Genomic DNA, 16,028 nt, shown 5'->3' on the forward strand with positions numbered 1-16,028 from the left:
TCTGACGAGTCACCTGCTCTAGGTGTGTCATTTTGGGCACGTCTTTTAAGCTGAGTGTGGGAGCCCAGTAGGGAGTAGGGGACTGGGCAAGATGAACTCTTCCCAGCCCAGGGCTCTCTGGAAAGGTCACTCGACTTACCACGTTGTCTCTGAGGAGGCTGTCAGAGCCAAGGCTGCTGCGAGGGCGTAGTCTGCAGCACTGAACTGGTACTCTTCCTCGCTGCCCCGGGGAAAAGAGAGTTCATGGCTCCTGCAGATCTAGCTGGGGGTCTGGCTGGGGGCTCCATCTACCCACCTCAGGGTACTAGCAGGCATAGCTGGGCTGCCCTTGGCAAACCGTGGTCTCAGAACAGGGCCATGCCTCCTCTCTTAGACTGGGGGCTCCACAAAGCAGAGCTGTGCTTCCCGTCTCAGACTGGGTTCTCCAAGAAGAAGGGTCATTCCTCCCCTTCCAACAGGAATCTCCCAAGGTCAGGACTGGGCCTCCCCCCTTGGACTGGAGGCCTCCAGAGAGTGGGGCTGTGCCTCCCCCCTCAGGCTGGAGACTCCAGAGAGCAGGGCTATGCCTCCCCGTTCAGAATAGAGTATGCAGAGGTCAAGGATATGCCTCCCCCCTCAGACTGGAGACTCCAGAGAGTGGGATTGTGCCTCCCCGCTCAGGCTGGAGACTCCAGAGAGCAGGTCTGTGCCTCCCCGTTCAGAATAGAGTATGCAGAGGTCAAGGATATGCCTCAGACTGGGGGCCTCCAGAGAGTGGGGCTGTGCCTCCCCCCTTGGGCTGGAGTATGCAGAGGTCAGGCTAGTGGCTGGGGGGTCCCTGATGCCCCACCTGCTGCGGAAGGTCCGTCTCCGTGTCGAGGAGTCCATCTGCAAGCTGTGCTGCTGCTCCTCCTTCTGCTCCTCCTCCCGACGATGCTCCCGCCGGTGCACTTGCACGGCCTGGGGGGGCCGGGGCTCCCCCACACCTCCCGGGCTGTGAGGCAGAGTCATGGCTGCGAGAGTGACAACCTGCAGAGCCGAGGTGCACGGTTACTCCATTTGGTGTCCACCCGCCCCTTCCCCGTGGGGTCCGCCAGCATCTCTCTGGAGGTCTGCTGGAGGCGGGTGGGGGGTCTCTCTCTGGTAGGCAGGCAGGCGATCTCAAGACCCAACAGGGAGGGACCCGCGCCTGCCCAGGTGACAGAGGCAGGCTTCAAGCTGTCAGCCTGGCTCGCCCACCACCCCATGGGCTGCGCCCCATTGAGAAGCAGGCCCTGGCTTCCAGCTGCACTCTGTGCTTGCTTCTCCACGTGGTCTGAGCAACGCCTTCCCTTCCCCGGCCTCAGCTTCCCACACGTGAGGGACTGAGCACTGTGATGTCCAGGGCAAGGAGAAGTGGGCAGGAGCGCGGGGGCCGCAAGCTAGCTGGCTCTGAGTCCTTGCAGTACATTGTTTCCCGGATCTGGGGTACAATGTTACCCCTGGGCCTCTGAGGGCCCTCTGATGCTGAAGCCCTAGGGTGCTTCTTGGTGGAACCCCTGGAATTGGCTTCCATGCTCCTCCAGGTGGGAATTTGGGACAGGCCTCTTGCCTGGAAAGGTCCTCACTGGGTTTGGCCCTGATGTAGACCCTGGGCACGAAGGAGGAGACTGAAAGGGAGACACACACCTTAGCCCTCTCCTGTCTGCTTCTATGAAGTCAGGCTCTGCCTTGTCCCCGCCTCTCCTGCGGGGCCTGCTGGCCAAGCTAGAGCGAGTGTGTGTGTGTGTGTGTGTGTGTGTGTGTATTGTGTTCCGACCTGAACACGCCTGTGGGGGGCCATGTCTCTAAGTCCATGATGTGGGAGGTGGGCATGCTGGCCTCATCAGAGATTCTTGACCCGGAAATGCCTATTCTGGGGTGTCAGAGGGCTCAGGCTGCCAAGGGTCAGTCTTAATCGGAACTTATTTCTTCTGGTTCCTAAAAGTTTGCTCCCTTTTGCATCCAGAAAAGAACCCCCAGGAGAGCCTGGGTCACTGCAGTGTTAGCTGGGACCAAGGACTGCCTGTGAAGCTTCCTGCAGTGACCTCGCAGAACACAACAGGATGTCATCCCTTGGGCTTCCTATCCAGCACCCCTGTGCCCCAAGAAGAGGCTGCCTGCACCCGGGCAATGACTAGCCTGCTCTTTCTGCTCCTTCCTCCGCTCAGCCCAGAAGAGAGACGCTGGGTACCGGCGAGGGAGGCCCTGGCTTGCCTGGGATGCGGCCTTGGCCCCAGCCGCAGAGGGTTAATGTTCCCTGGCCTCAGCTGCTGGCTGCTTTCCCCGGATGCTCTGTTCCTGACGGGCGCAGCGGGGTGGGCCTGGCACTCATCCTTGACCTCCTGGGCTGCCTGCAACCAGACCCCTGGCTTTAGGGATGAGCCATCGGTTCTTTTTAAAGCGCTGACTGAGGCTTGGGATTAGGTCGTGAGCAGATTGCAGCTTTCCAGCCCTCTCTCTCCAGAAGGCGGTGTGTGCCTGCTGGGGAGGGGTCAGCGATGCGTGGTGGGTCAGGAGGGGACATTGGCCCCCATTATCCTCCCCTGAGGGTGAAAAGCCACTAGGGGGGTCCTGCCTTGTGGCCTTCCCCACCCACTCCATTTTCTCCACCTTCCTCCCAAGCCTCAGTCTGGCCACTGCCCTGTCTGCAACGCCCCTCCACCATCCCCCCAGCTCTCTGACAGCGTCTCCCAGTGAGAAGGGTCAAGGAAGTCTCTCCAGTTCCTCAGGATGGGAAGAGAAGCGTACGAGCCAGAGAGACTCTGAGCCCTGACGGCAGAAAGCTGGGTCCTGCGGGTGCGAGTGGAGACACAGTCTACCCAGGGGATCTGGGCAGGCAGGGACGTGCTCTTAATGTTCCCCACCAGTTTCCGAGGCAGGAGTGCTGGCCTGGGTTTGGTGCCAGTGAGTCCAGGCTGGATGAGCGCCCTCCCAGCCCTGCGATGTGGGCCCTGCGGCCTTGCTCTCATCCCTTGCCCGCTGGGCGGGCCAAGCAGGGCTCCGCCAGGACAGCTCTAGGTTGGCCAGACCTGCCAGCCCACCCGGGTCCCTGCTGATCCCCAATGCCTGCAGGAAAGCCTCCACTTCCCAGGGCATCCCCAAGGGATCTGGGCATGGGTGGGGGGGTTTGTGTTGTAGCTTTCATATCACAGAAGGCTCAGCTCGGAAGACCCAGGACCACACAGAACAGTGAGGCAGGGCAGGGATTTCTTTTCTAGAATCCCCTCTCATTTCCATGGCTGAGCACAAGTCTGCCTCTTCTTTCCCAATCTCACAGGATCCTCCCCCCACCCCAAACACACACACCCCTACTGCACTTCCTAATGAAAAGCTGAGGGTCTATCTATCTGGAGGTCTCTCTCCTCTCCCCTGATCTCTGGAGGTGACTCACAGAAGCAGCTGTGCCCACTCAGGTGGCTCTGGGGGGACGATTCCAGAGGATGAGAGGGTCCTTGGTTTCTTCTTGCCCCGGACTCAGCGGGAACCGGGAGAAGAATGTGATCCTGGAGCTTGCACGGGCCTTAAATATAGCAGTGTGATGACAATGGATGAGAACTATGGTCGGGGGGGGGTGAAGGGGAGAGGCCATTCCCTGGGTCCAGCATTGCTGGGCGGCAGCGACAGGTGGAGCTGTCCCCACACCCCCACCCACCTCCCGCAGACAGCCCCTCCCCGGGTTCCATGCCTTCCCCAACCCTCGCCCCCTGCTGCAGTGGAAAGAAGCTCATAGCTCAGGCCTGGGTATATGGAAAATGGATCAGGGACAGCTTTCTCAGCTGCTGGGAGTTCTGCTCTGAATTCCTCCCCCGGCTCCCCAGTGACAGGTGGTTTGGGGAAGACACGCAGCTTCTCAGATCTGATTCCTCTTCTGAAAGTGGAGACAGCGAGGCTGGGCCCCCAGACACCAGGAAGACATGATGTGTGACTGTAAAAATGACTCTTTAGTGCTCATAAGTTATCACTGCTAAAATAGAAGTGGGTTTCTTCTCATCTCTATACCCCTACTCCTGACACAGCAGCTACTGACCAGCTCTGCTCGCCTATAGTGAGGTGTGTGAGGGTGTGTGTGTGTGTGTGTGAGGGTGTGCAGGTGTGTGAGAGTATATGTGAGGGTGTGTGGGGGTGTGTGGGGGGTGTGTGAGGGTATGAGGTGTGTGTGGAGTGTGTGCGAGAGTGTGTGGGGATATGTGTGAGGGTGTGAGGTGTGTGTGGAGTGTGTGTATGATTGTATATGGGCTGTGTGTGCGGGTATGAGGTGTGTGGAGTGTGTGTGAGATTGTGTGTGGAGTGTGTGGGCTGAGTGTGAGGGTGTGAGGATGTGCGGTGTATGGGGTGTGTGTGAGAGTGTGTGGGCTGAGTGTGAGGATGTGAGGTGTGTGTGGAGTGTGTGAGAGTGTGTGTGGTGTGTGTGAGAGTGTGTGGGCTGAGTGTGAGGATGTGAGGTGTGTGTGGGGTGTGTGTGATATTGTGTGTGTGCAATGTGTGTGAGGGCGTGAGGTGTGTGTGTGATATTGTGTATGGGCTATGTGTGAAAGTGTGAGGTGTGTGTGGAGTGTGTGTGAGAGTGTGTGTGGTGTGTGTGAAGGTGAGAGTGTGTGGGCTGAGTGTGAGGGTGTGAGGGTGTGCGATGGTGTGTATGGCATGGGGTGAGGTGCGAGGTGTGTGTGGAGTGTGTGTGAGTGTGTGTGGGGTGAGTGTGAGGGTGTGAGGTGTGTGTGGAGTGTGTGTGATATTGTGTGTGTGGGCTGAGTGTGAGGGCATGAGGTGTGTGTGCGGGCTGAGTGTGAGGGTGTGAGGTGTGTGTGGAGTGTGTGTGATATTGTGTGTGTGGAATGTGTGTGAGGGCATGAGGTGTGTGTGGAGTGTGCGGGCTGAGTGTGAGGGTGTGAGGTGTGTGTGGAGTGTGTGTGATATTGTGTGTGCAGGCTGTGAGGGTGTGAGGTGTGTGGAGTGTCTGTGAGAGTGTGGGCTGAGTGTGAGGGTGTGAGGGTGTGTGATGGTCTGCATGGCGTGGGGTGAGGGTGTGTGGGCAGTGTGGGGGATGTGGCACAAGCCACAGAGGAGGGCAAGGCATTTCCCCCTTCACCATCCCAAGTCCCCGGGCTTCCGGAGTGGCCGTGGGGGACTCCTCCGGGCCTTCGCTCCCGCTCCCCGTCTCAATCCTCTCCCCTTGCGGACATTCGTACCTCGGCCTGCGGGGCACTGGGGGTGTAGGGGAGGAGAGGCGAGATGCTGCCGTTAGGAGACACGTCTCACCCAGGCGGGGAGACAGGCGATTACAGTAGGCGTGATGAGGAGGGGCGCCTGAGCCAGTCTCAGCGGGTGAGCAGGTTTGGGGAAGGCGGTGCTGGCTCCACTCCAGAGACACAGCTCCCCTCCTGGCCTCTTCCTGGGGCCTCAGGGGCCCAGCAACAGAAGTCTGTCATTCTTCCTAGTGCCCTGTGGACTTCTCAGAGGAGAGAGAGACAAACAGACAGACAGAACATACAAGTGAGCGCTTCAGCCAAAATCTCAGTCTCCTAAAAGGGAACTCATATATTTCTCGCAGGAATATAAATTGGTGCAGCGCCTATGGAAAACAGTATGAAAGTTTCTCAAAAACATTAAATAGAACTACTGTATGATCCAGCAATTCCACTCCTGGCTACCTATTTTAAAAATGAGAAGATTAATTAAAAATATGCATGCACCTCAATGTTCGTAGCAGCATTATTTGCAGTTGCCAAGATATGGAAGCAACCTGAGTGTCCATCAATAGAAGAATGGATACAGAATATATGGTAAGTATATACAATGGAATATTACTCAGCCATAACAAAGAGTGAAGTTTTGCCATTTGCAACAACATGGATGGACTTGAAGGATGTTATGCTAAGTGAAATAAGTCAGAAAGAGACAGACAAATACTGTATGATCAGTTCTACTCGGTCGCTCAGTCATGTCCGACTCCCTGCGACCCCATGGACTGCAGCATGTCAGGCTTTCCTGTCCGTCACCAACTCCTGGAGTTCACTCAAACTCATTTCCATCGAGGCGGTGATGCCATCCAGCCACTTCATCCTCTGTCGTCCCCTTCTCCTCCCGGCTTCAACCTTTCCCAGCATCAGGGTCTTTTCTAATGAGTCAGGTCTTCGCATCAGGTGGCCAAAGTATTGGAGCTGCAGCTTCAGCACCAGTGCTTCCAACCACACTGTATGATATATCATCACATATATGAAATTTAAAAAATGAAATAATTGAGTGGACATAACAAAAAAGAAACAGCCTCACAGGTACAGGGAACAAGCTAGTGGTTACACTGAGGAGAGAGAGGGGAGGGGGAGATGAAAACAGGGTATTAAGAGGAACAGACTATTGTGTATAAAATAAATAATCTACAATATTATACAACACAGAGAATACACAATATTTTATAATAATTAAATGGAATATAACCTTTAAAAATTGTGAATCATTATGTCATACACTTGAAACGTATATAATATTGTATACATAAATTATACCTCAACAAAAAGATTAATAGTAAAATAAAAAATCTTAGTCTCCAGATCTTTTTGAAAACCCTTCCCTAAGCATTCTCCCTTCATCCCTGACTGCAGCGTTAAAAGCCTCTCTGGGGGGAGATCATTTGGTTGCTCTCTCCCATCTTATACTGATCCAGTTTAAGAAGGGATTTCCGCATTTATGCGTCCACTGTGAAGAGTGAGTGTGAACTTGCCCATCAAACCAAGAGGTGTGAGTTTCCAATCCAGCAGGAGACAGTCATTTAAACTGGTTCTGTAAACCCCTAGCCCCCAAAGCAGCCTGATGGAGGAGCTGCTGATCACTTCTATGATCTTGAACAAGTCACTGGAACAGGGTGGTTTTATTACCTGTACAATGGGATCAGTGATGCCTGCCTTGCAGTCTGATTGAAAAGATTAAATTAGGAAACGTGAAGCCTCTTGCACGATGTCTACTGCCAATGACACTAAATGAGAACTCCACCAATATCTTCGAGACTAAGAAAACAGACAGCTTTTTCTACTTTCCTTTGGGTATGGTGTTCCCATGCAACCCTTTGCAGACCAAACCCCAGTGAGGCCCTCACTCTTCCTGGGACGCCTTAACGTGAGCACAGCCAAGCCTCAGGCCGTGAGGCTCAGCAGAGGTCAGACTTGGTGCTTTATGAGCCTTGGTTTAAATACCAACCTCTGGCACCTGTACTCACTAATGGGGTGAACTCAGCCTCCTTTCTGGGCTGCTGCTTTATCTACAAATTGTATGCAAGCTCTGAGACAACAGGGAATTGCCTGCCTGCCTTGTTCACTGTATCCCCAGCCCTAAGAACAGTGCTGGCATGCAACTGGGTCTTTGATATATGCTTGTTAAAAATGAATGAATGAGTATCTGTCCTGAAGAATGTTTATGAGATTCAAATCAGGTTAAAATGCATGAAATGCCTGGTATAATACTTACCTCACGGCTTCTTGTTGTTGTTTAATCGCTAAGTTGTGTCCAACTCTTTGTGGCCCCGTGAATTGTCGCCTGCCAGGCTCCTCTGTCCATGGGATTTCCCAGGCAATGATACTGGAGTGGGTTTCCATTTCCTTCTCCAGAGGATCTTCCAGACCCAGGGATTGAACCTCTATCTCCTGCATTGAAAGCGGATTCTTTACCTCTGAAGCAACGGGGAAGCCCTCGCCCTCTGGGAAGTTCTAACCCTTAGGTAGTTCTCCTTAAATACTTCATTTTTTCTGCCCTTCCTTTTCCTTTTCATTGCCCTCTTTGGATTTATGAATATTAAGGATACTCTACAATTGCACTCATCTCACACGCTAGCAAAGTCATGCTCAAAATTCTCCAAGCCAGGCTTCAGCAGTATGTAAACCGTGAACTCCCAGATGTTCAAGCAGGTTTTAGAAAAGGCAGAGGCACCACAGATCAAATTGCCAACATCCGCTGGATCATGGAGAAAGCAAGAGAGTTCCAGAAAAACATCTATTTCTGCTTCATTGACTATGCCAAAGCCTTTGACTGTGTCGATCACAATAAACTGTGGAACATTCTGAAAGAGATGGGAATCCCAGACCACCTGACCTGCCTCTTGAGAAACCTGTATGCAGGTCAGGAAGCAATAGTCAGAACTGGACATGGAACAACAGACTGGTTCCAAATAGGAAAAGGTGTACGTCAAGGTTGTATATTGTCACCTTGCTTATTTAACTTATATGCAGAGTACATCATGAGGAACGCTGGGCTGGAAGAAGCACAAGCTGGAATCAAGATTGCTGGGAGAAATATCAATAACCTCAGATATGCAGATGACACTACCCTTATGGCAGAAAGTGAAGAGGAACTCAAAAGCCTCTTGATGAAAGTGAAAGAAGAGAGTGAAAAGGTTGGCTTGAAGCTCAACATTCAGAAAACAAAGATCATGGCATCTGGTCCCATCACTTCATGGGAAATAGATGGAAAAACAGTGGAAACAGTGTCAGACTTTATTTTTTTGGGCTCCAAAATCACTGCAGATGCTGATTGCAGCCATGAAATTAAAAGACGCTTGCTCCTTGGAAGGAAAGTTATGACCAACCTTGATAGTATATTAAAAAGCAGAGACATTACTTTGCCAACCAAGGTCCGTCTAGTCAAGGCAATGGTTTTTCCCGTGGTCATGTATGGATGTGAGAGTTGGACTGTGAAGAAGGCTGATCGCCGAAGAATCGATGCTTTCGAACTGTGATGTTGGAGAAGACTCTTGAGAGTCCCTTATACTGCAAGGAGATCCAACCAGTCCATTCTAAAGGAGATCAATCCTGGATGTTCATTGGAGGGACTGATGCTAAAGCTGAAACTGCAATACTTTGGCCACCTCATGCGACGAGTTGACTTACTGGAAAAGACTCTGATGCTGGGAAAGGTTGGGGGCGGGAGGAGAAGGGGACGACGGAGAATGAGATGGCTGGATGGCATCACCGACTCTGTGGACATGGGTTTGAGTGAACTCCGGGAGTTGGTGATGGACAGGGAGGCCTGGCGTGCTGCGATTCATGGGGTCACGGAGAGTCGGACACGACTGAGCGACTGAACTGAACTGAACTGAACTGAAGGATACTCATCTGAACCTTATTTTTTTGTAAATTAATTAATTTAACTGGAGGCTAATTACTTTACAATATGGTAGTGGTTTTGCCATACATTCACATGAATCAGCCGTGGGTGTACATGTGTCCCCCATCCTGAGCCCCCCTCCCAACTCCTATTTTACCTACTGACCACCCTGAACTGCCGCAAGGGTTTCTGGGACAGCAACCAAACTGTCTTTGGCTGATGGTTCCACCTGGTGGCCACGGGGAGAACTGTCTGGTCCCAGGCTTTCTCCCACTAGCTCCTTTCTCCTGTGTCAGGCTCCCTTCCCTCCTTCGTGGCTCTCACACTTCAGTTAATTCCCATTACAGTTCGTCTCATACTAACAGGTCAAAACGCATCTTCCTCAAGCCCCTTCCTCATTAGAGTGGGCAGGGAAAACTGGCTCAAGCAACTGAAAGGCTGAGTGCGGGTGGGGGTGGGAGGGTGGGGGATGGGGCTGGGGTCTCAGAGCTGTGTCCCTATGTCCAGGCTGACACTCAGGCTGGGGAGGGGCACAGAGGGATCCAGCCTTGCCCTGTGGGACCCTGGAGGGGCCCTCATCCCCAATGGCCCTGTTCTCTGGTTGGAAACTCAGGCAAACCATGTGCATTCCTGGGGGAGTATGGGAGGCCAGGAGTCTTCAGATATCCCAGATTGAAATACGCCCCCCACCTTCTTTCAGCTCCCCACCCCCTTCTAGGGGGTTAGATGGGGGTGGCTCTAGGGGGATACTTGAGACCAATGGATAGGAGAACTATTGATATAATAGCACGGGTTCCTCCACTTGCCTAAGAGGAATCACTAAAGGGCTTTATTAAAAGTCTGATTCCCTAGATGCTGTGGACCCAGCAGGTCTGGGCTGGGGCTGAGGAAGATGTATTTTTTGTAATCTTCTCGGGGGCTTTTCATTGTGAGGCAAGTTTAGGAAACCTCACCTAAACCCTGGAGAAGGCAATGGCAACCCACTCCAGTACTCTTGCCTGGAAAATCCCATGGACGGAGGAGACTGATGGGCTGCAGTCCATGGGGTCGCTCAGAGTCGGACACGACTGAGTGACTTCACTTTCACTTTTCACTTTCATGCATTGGAGAAGGAAATGGCAACCCACTCCAGTGTTCTTGCCTGGAGAATCCCAGGGATGAGTGGGGGTGGGGGTGGGAGGGTGGGGGATGAAGCTGGGGTCTCAGAGCTGTGTGGTGGGCTGCCGCCGTCTATGGGGTCACACAGAGTCGGACACGACTGAAGCGACTTAGCAGCAGCACCTAACCCCCTGAGCCACATTCTCCTCCTTTGCAGAATATCAGTGATGCAGCCTATCACGGCAGGTTAATGGAAGAATGAGCCATCAAGAGCAGGAGCTTCCCAACAGCGAGACTGAATCCCTCCTCCTCTTACTACCTCTAGTCGGGCTCTGCTGGACTCTTATTCATTTGCTCCTGGGCTGGGCTCTGCGTGACTTGGAGGCTGGTGACACCAGACTCACCTTTCTCTGGACTGGGTGGGGCCAGGCTGCAGTGTGGTCAGAGTCTAGGACACTCAGGAATGCCAATGCCCCAGCCCAGTTCGGGGGCCTCAGACACTCTGCCCCCTAGCTGGTTCCAGCTGTATCTGTAGCCTGAATTTCCTGCCTGGCAGGCTGGAGACCTGAGAGGGGACGAAGCCTAGTGGACACAGGGCCAGGCTGCAGAAGGTCACAGGACTCAGAGACTCATGGACTATAGGAGCAACAGTTACCCCAGGGAGCTTAGAGAGCTTTGTGGCCTTGTGAATTGGAAGAGAAGTTTATAGCTTTTAATTAAAAAGTCTCTGACACCCTGAACCTCTCACCTGGTGAGAAGAGTCCAGCTGGTAAGTTGGTTTTCATGAGTAAACCAGGTGAGACCGCAACCTTTGAACAAGTTCACCCCGAGAGACAGGAAGCAGGCTTGTTTGCAGTGAGGGGGCAGGGAGCAATCATCAGGGCCAATGTAGCAGCTGCCGGGAGGAGAATGGGCCGGCCGCCCCTCCGCCAGGGAGATATTGGGTCTAGACCAGTGACCCCGAAGAGATGTTAAATATTAATTACAGATAAGGACAGTGCTGCCTGGCGCTGTGTGGCAGGGAGGGGAGGGGTGAGGGAGCGCAGGGGAGACGTGCTGGGTACAGTGAAGGGAGGGCATGGCCCACAGAAAGGGTCTCACCAGGGCAGCTTCACTTTGACCCTGTTGCTCAGCTATGTTCAGACAGGGCTTCGGGATGTTCAGAGGGGGATGGGGGCGATGGCCTCCCCTCCTTATGTCCCTGGAGTCTCATCCTGCACGAATCCAAACTGCTGTGGGAAGTTCCTTCTCTTGATGAAGACAAAGCATACTAGGTTTGGGGGACTTCCCTGGTGGTCCAGTGGTTGAAACTTGCCCTTTCAATGCAGGGGGTGTGGGTTCAATCCCTGTCCAGGGAGCTCAGATCCCACATGCCTCGCTGCCAAAACACCAAAACATAAAACCAAAGCAATATTGTAACAAATTCAATAGAGAATTTAAAATAATGGTCTGCATATATTTTTTTTTTAGAAAAAACACTAATTTTAAACTCCAACTGTGTTGTGGCCTTAGCGGGGTCCCAGTGGGGGAGCCCCCTTCTTCCCCTTGGGCCTCTGTTTCCTCATCACAAGGATCACAGGAGATGCAGTGATACAAAGGATGTGACTGAATGCTGAAAGCTCAGTTGAGAACCTGCTTTTACAGAGGAGTAGAAGGAGGGGCAGAACGGTGGGATAGCCCTGCCCTGCCTCTGGGGATGGGGGGTGCTGGGGAGACAGGTCCTCTGAGAAGGCTGCTGCCACCCCCAAAATAGCTTCCACCTAACAACTCAAGGCAGAAGGTGAAGAGGAAGCCTCTTGATGAAAGCGAAAGGGGACAGTGAAAAAGTTGGCTTAAAGCTCAATATTCAGAAAACTAAGATCATGGCATCTGGTCCCATCACTTCATGGGAAATAGATGAAGAAACAGTGGAAACAGTATCAGACTTTATCTATTTGGGCTTCAAAATCACTGCAGATGGTGATTGCAGCCATGAAGTTAAAAGACACTTACTCCTTGGAAGGAAAGTTATAACCAACCTAGACAATGTATTAAAAAGCAGAGATATTACTTTGCCATCAAAGGTCCGTCTAGTCAAGGCTATGGTTTTTCCCGTGGTCATGTATGGATGTGAGAGTTGGATTGTGAAGAAAGTTGAGTGCTGAAGAATTGATGCTTTTGAACTGTGGTGCTGGAGAAGACTCTTGAGAGTCCCTTGGACTGCAAGGAGATTCAGCCAGTCCATCCTAAAGGAGACCAGTCCTGGGTGTTCATTGGAAGGACTGATGCTAAAGCTGAAACTCCAATATTTTGGCCACCTCATGCGAAGAGTTGACTCATTGGAAACAACCCTGATGCTGGGAGGGATTGGGGGCAGGAGGAGACGGGGACGACAGAGAATGAGATGGCTGGATGGCATCACCGACTCGATGCACATGAATTTGAGTGAACTTGGAGTTGGTGATGGCCAGGGAGGCCTGGCGTGCTGTGATTCATGGGGTTGCAAAGAGTCGGACATGACTGAGCGACTGAACAGAACTGAAGAGCTCAAGGAGGAGGTTCCATGTGTCTCTTGGACCCTGTTTCCTGCAGTCCCTTCCCTGGCCTCCTCCTAGGCAGTCCAGCCCCTCTGGCTTGGCCTGGAGCAATTCTGAGGAAATCAAGATAATCTGAGAAAAGGCCTGATCCAAAATCAACCTGAATTGGGGGTTAAAAAAAAAAATCACAATATGAGACAGCTACTGGTTTATTGGGCACGGTCCATGTGCCAGGTGCTGTGAAACACTTTACAGACATGATTTAATCTCAGCCTCACTACAACCCCGGAGAAGGCAAGGGCAAGCCACTCCAGTACTCTTGCCTAGAAAATCCCATGGACAGAGGAGCCTGGTGGGCTGCAGTCCATGGGGTCGCTACTAGTCGGACAGGACTGAGCGACTTCACTTTCACTTTTCACTTTCACACATTGGAGAAGGAAATGGTAACCCACTCCAGTGTTCTTGCCTGGAGAATCCCAGGGACGGCGGAGCCTGGTGGGCTGCCGTCTATGGGATCACACAGAGTCGGACACAACTGAAGCGACTTAGCAGCAGCAGCAGCACTACAACCCCGTGTGGTAGGTATTACTATCCCCATTATACAGATGAGGAAACTGAGATTTCAAACAGCGATTCATTTGTTTGTAGTCACACGGCCGGGACGTGTTAAGGCTGGAACTGGAACCCAGGTGGGCTGAACCCAAGGCTGAGTTTCCAAAGTTGGGAAGTAAGTACAGTTTGTAGGTGTGTCTCCTGCAGGCGCCCCGTGGCCCCATGTTCCTTTCAAAGCCTGCTCCCAGGATAGGGTCTGAAACTCCTGCTGACAGAGGGGGTTTCTATGTTCTCCCTCCCTGCTGGGCCTGCATTTCACTTGGGGTCCAGCCTCCAGCAGAGGACGGCAGTTGAAGCAGTGCGGCTTCCGGCAGCAGGCCTGGGTAGGGCTGAGCCGCCCGCTGCACTCGGCCTGGTGTCTTGCCATCTCACGGGTTGTTCTGGTTCTGCCCACTCTGCTAGGAGGCGTCCCTTTTCAGGCTCCTTTTCTCCTTCTTCGGGGAATCACAGAGGAGGCAGAGACCTCAGTCTGCTGAACGAGATTATGAAACTGGCCAGGAAAGGAGTGAAGGCTCCAGGAGAACTGTACGCAGTGTATTAGGAGCCGGGGCCCTGGGTCTCTCGGAGGCCTCCTTGCATCGACTGCCTCTCTCTGACTGTGTCCTGCCCTGCAGAGCGCGGCGTGTTCAAGCTCTTGGCACATGATAGACCTCTGAGACTCTGGCTGGAGCTCTTGGCACATGATAGACCTCTGAGACTCTGGTTGGAGCTCTTTGCGCATGATAGACCTCTGAAACTCTGGCTGGAGCTCTTTGCACATGATAGATCTCTGAGACTCTGGCTGGAGCTCTTTGCGCATGATAGACCTCTGAAACTCTGGCTGGAGCTCTTTGCACATGATAGACCTCTGAGACTCTGGCTGGAGCTCTTTGCGCATGATAGACCTCTGAAACTCTGGCTGGAGCTCTTTGCACATGATAGACCTCTGAGACTCTGGCTGGAGCTCTTTGCGCATGATAGACCTCTGAAACTCTGGCTGGAGCTCTTCTCACGTCTTTTTAGCTCCAAAGGGATCTCAGCCGAGGCGAGGGTCCAGGCTCCACCTCTGCTGGTTCCTCAAGGGTACTTACCTGGGGCGGGGCTGCAGAATGTGCAGCGTCCCTGGGTGCGGGAGTGACGGCCAAGGATGTGAGCTGGGGGGTGGTGGGGACAGCAGGAAGCCCCAGGCCTGCCCTGTTCTCCGTTCAGGACTCCCACTGCACGGTTAGGGCCAGGCCTTGGAACAGAGAGTCCAGCTCTGTTGGAGACTCCAGGTCTGGGGCCTGAAGGCCTGGGCTCTTGGTCTCAGTCTTGGACTCTGGATCCTCATCACTGGGACACACGAGGGACTCCAGCAGGCCACAGGGACTTGGACCCTCGTCTGTGGGGGAACACGGGAGGGAAGGAGTCTGCAAAGGGAGGCACCCGGGGTGGCCCTCGATCTGGACAGAGGACAGGAGGGGCAGCTGGCCCTTTAGGGAGCTTCGTGTTCCTGGCTCCCTTTGGCCTATGGTATCAGAGTCTGAGTCAACCCCCAGACGCTGGTGGAAGGATTTTGCTTCTTGGGGGTCCTCCATGGCCAAGGGGGTCACCTCCTGTAGCGAAAGGCCACCTGGGCTGCAGCTTCCAGCTAGCACCTCTTTCTGGAGCTGCCCCTTAGTTCCGAAGTGTTTGGGACCAGAGCGTGTCACAGGTGGGGAGTCTCTCCCAGACCCTTCCCCGCACATCCCGTAGGAAGGAGGCCAGCTGTCCGGGGTGGCCCGCGGGGTGTAGGAAGGAAGCTGGGCCTCTGAGACAGCCTGTGGAGTGTAGGAGGGGGGTTTAGCTTCCAGGGTTCCCTGAGGCGCGTAGGACAAGGGCCTGCCCTCGGAAGCAGCCTGGGGAGCATAGGATGGTGTGGGGAGTGCCTGGTGAGGTGGTACTCCGGAGGGCTGGAGGACAGAGAGCTCTGGCTGCCCAAGGTAGGCAATCTCAGGCAGGCTGTGCCGCGGTGGGGGTCCCGGGGGCTCCGTGGGGTCGGAGACCTTGACTTCAGAGTACTGGACAGGCTGGGCCAGACCTCCGGAGCCGCTGAGGTCGAAGATGGAGATCAGAGTGTGCTCTTGGATGAACCACAGAGGCTGGAAGGGCAGGATATGCTGGACATCCTAGGCAGGGAGAACAGCACGCCCATTAGAGTGCCTTCTCAGCCCCCCACCCCCAAGGATGCCATGGGCGCTGCGGTCCTCCCCGGGGGTGGGGGCGAGGGCAAGGGTAGACCGTCTGAGGGCTTTCCCAAGATCCATAAGCCCTGCCTCCTTTCCTAGGGATTCCTCTAAGTGCTGGGGCCTCTGTGAAGGGACAAGGCTCTGGCCCCGTTAGCTGAGGGCCACTTCCAGAGTCTGGCTTGGCCAGGGGGAGAGCGATGAGTCAGGCTGTGATTTCTCCAGGAGGTGGGTATTCTGGAAGGAGTTGACTCAGATGTGGGATGACCTTGGGTGGTGCTCCCCAGGTGGTGCTTCAACTGCTCTTCAGCTCCCGAAGGGCCTCATGGAGGGAGAAAGGAGGGGAAGGGTGGGGGAGCGCGGAGGCCGGGAGAGCTTACAGGAAATGGCTCAGACAGGCTTTGACTCGGCGGGGCTGATGGGTCCAACTCCACCAGCCCCAGACTGTCCAGGCTCTGTAGCGGGCAGAGATGCCGCGCTGGGGGCCAGACTCGGGCTACTGATATGACACGTGTGGTTTGCTAAGGCT

At 53.8% G+C, this 16,028-nt stretch overlaps 2 protein-coding genes across 6 annotated transcripts in view; both read right to left on the bottom strand.

Annotated features, from left to right (window-relative positions):
* Window positions 1-3,525, bottom strand: part of MYOM3 (myomesin 3) — a 49,849-nt gene extending 46,324 nt beyond the window's left edge. The window contains exons 1-3 of the mRNA XM_088843512.1: window positions 3,392-3,525; window positions 830-1,008; window positions 140-220 (exon numbers count right to left, since the gene is read on the bottom strand). Coding sequence (XP_088699638.1) covers window positions 140-220; window positions 830-990 — 242 coding nt within the window. The 5' untranslated portion in view covers window positions 991-1,008; window positions 3,392-3,525. The remainder of the gene's footprint in view (window positions 1-139; window positions 221-829; window positions 1,009-3,391) is intronic.
* A 9,370-nt stretch (window positions 3,526-12,895) lies between these two features.
* IL22RA1 (interleukin 22 receptor subunit alpha 1) overlaps window positions 12,896-16,028 on the bottom strand; it is a 28,060-nt gene continuing 24,927 nt past the window's right edge. For all 5 annotated transcript variants that reach the window (XM_055397722.2, XM_088843523.1, XM_088843525.1 and 2 more), the window contains one exon: window positions 12,896-15,442. In XM_055397722.2, coding sequence (XP_055253697.2) covers window positions 14,501-15,442 — 942 coding nt within the window. In that variant the 3' untranslated portion in view covers window positions 12,896-14,500. The remainder of the gene's footprint in view (window positions 15,443-16,028) is intronic.

This window comes from Moschus berezovskii, chromosome 2 (assembly GCF_049115385.1).
Source record: "Moschus berezovskii isolate FMDL1 chromosome 2, NW_MosBer_1.0, whole genome shotgun sequence".
NCBI lineage: Eukaryota > Metazoa > Chordata > Mammalia > Artiodactyla > Moschidae > Moschus > Moschus berezovskii.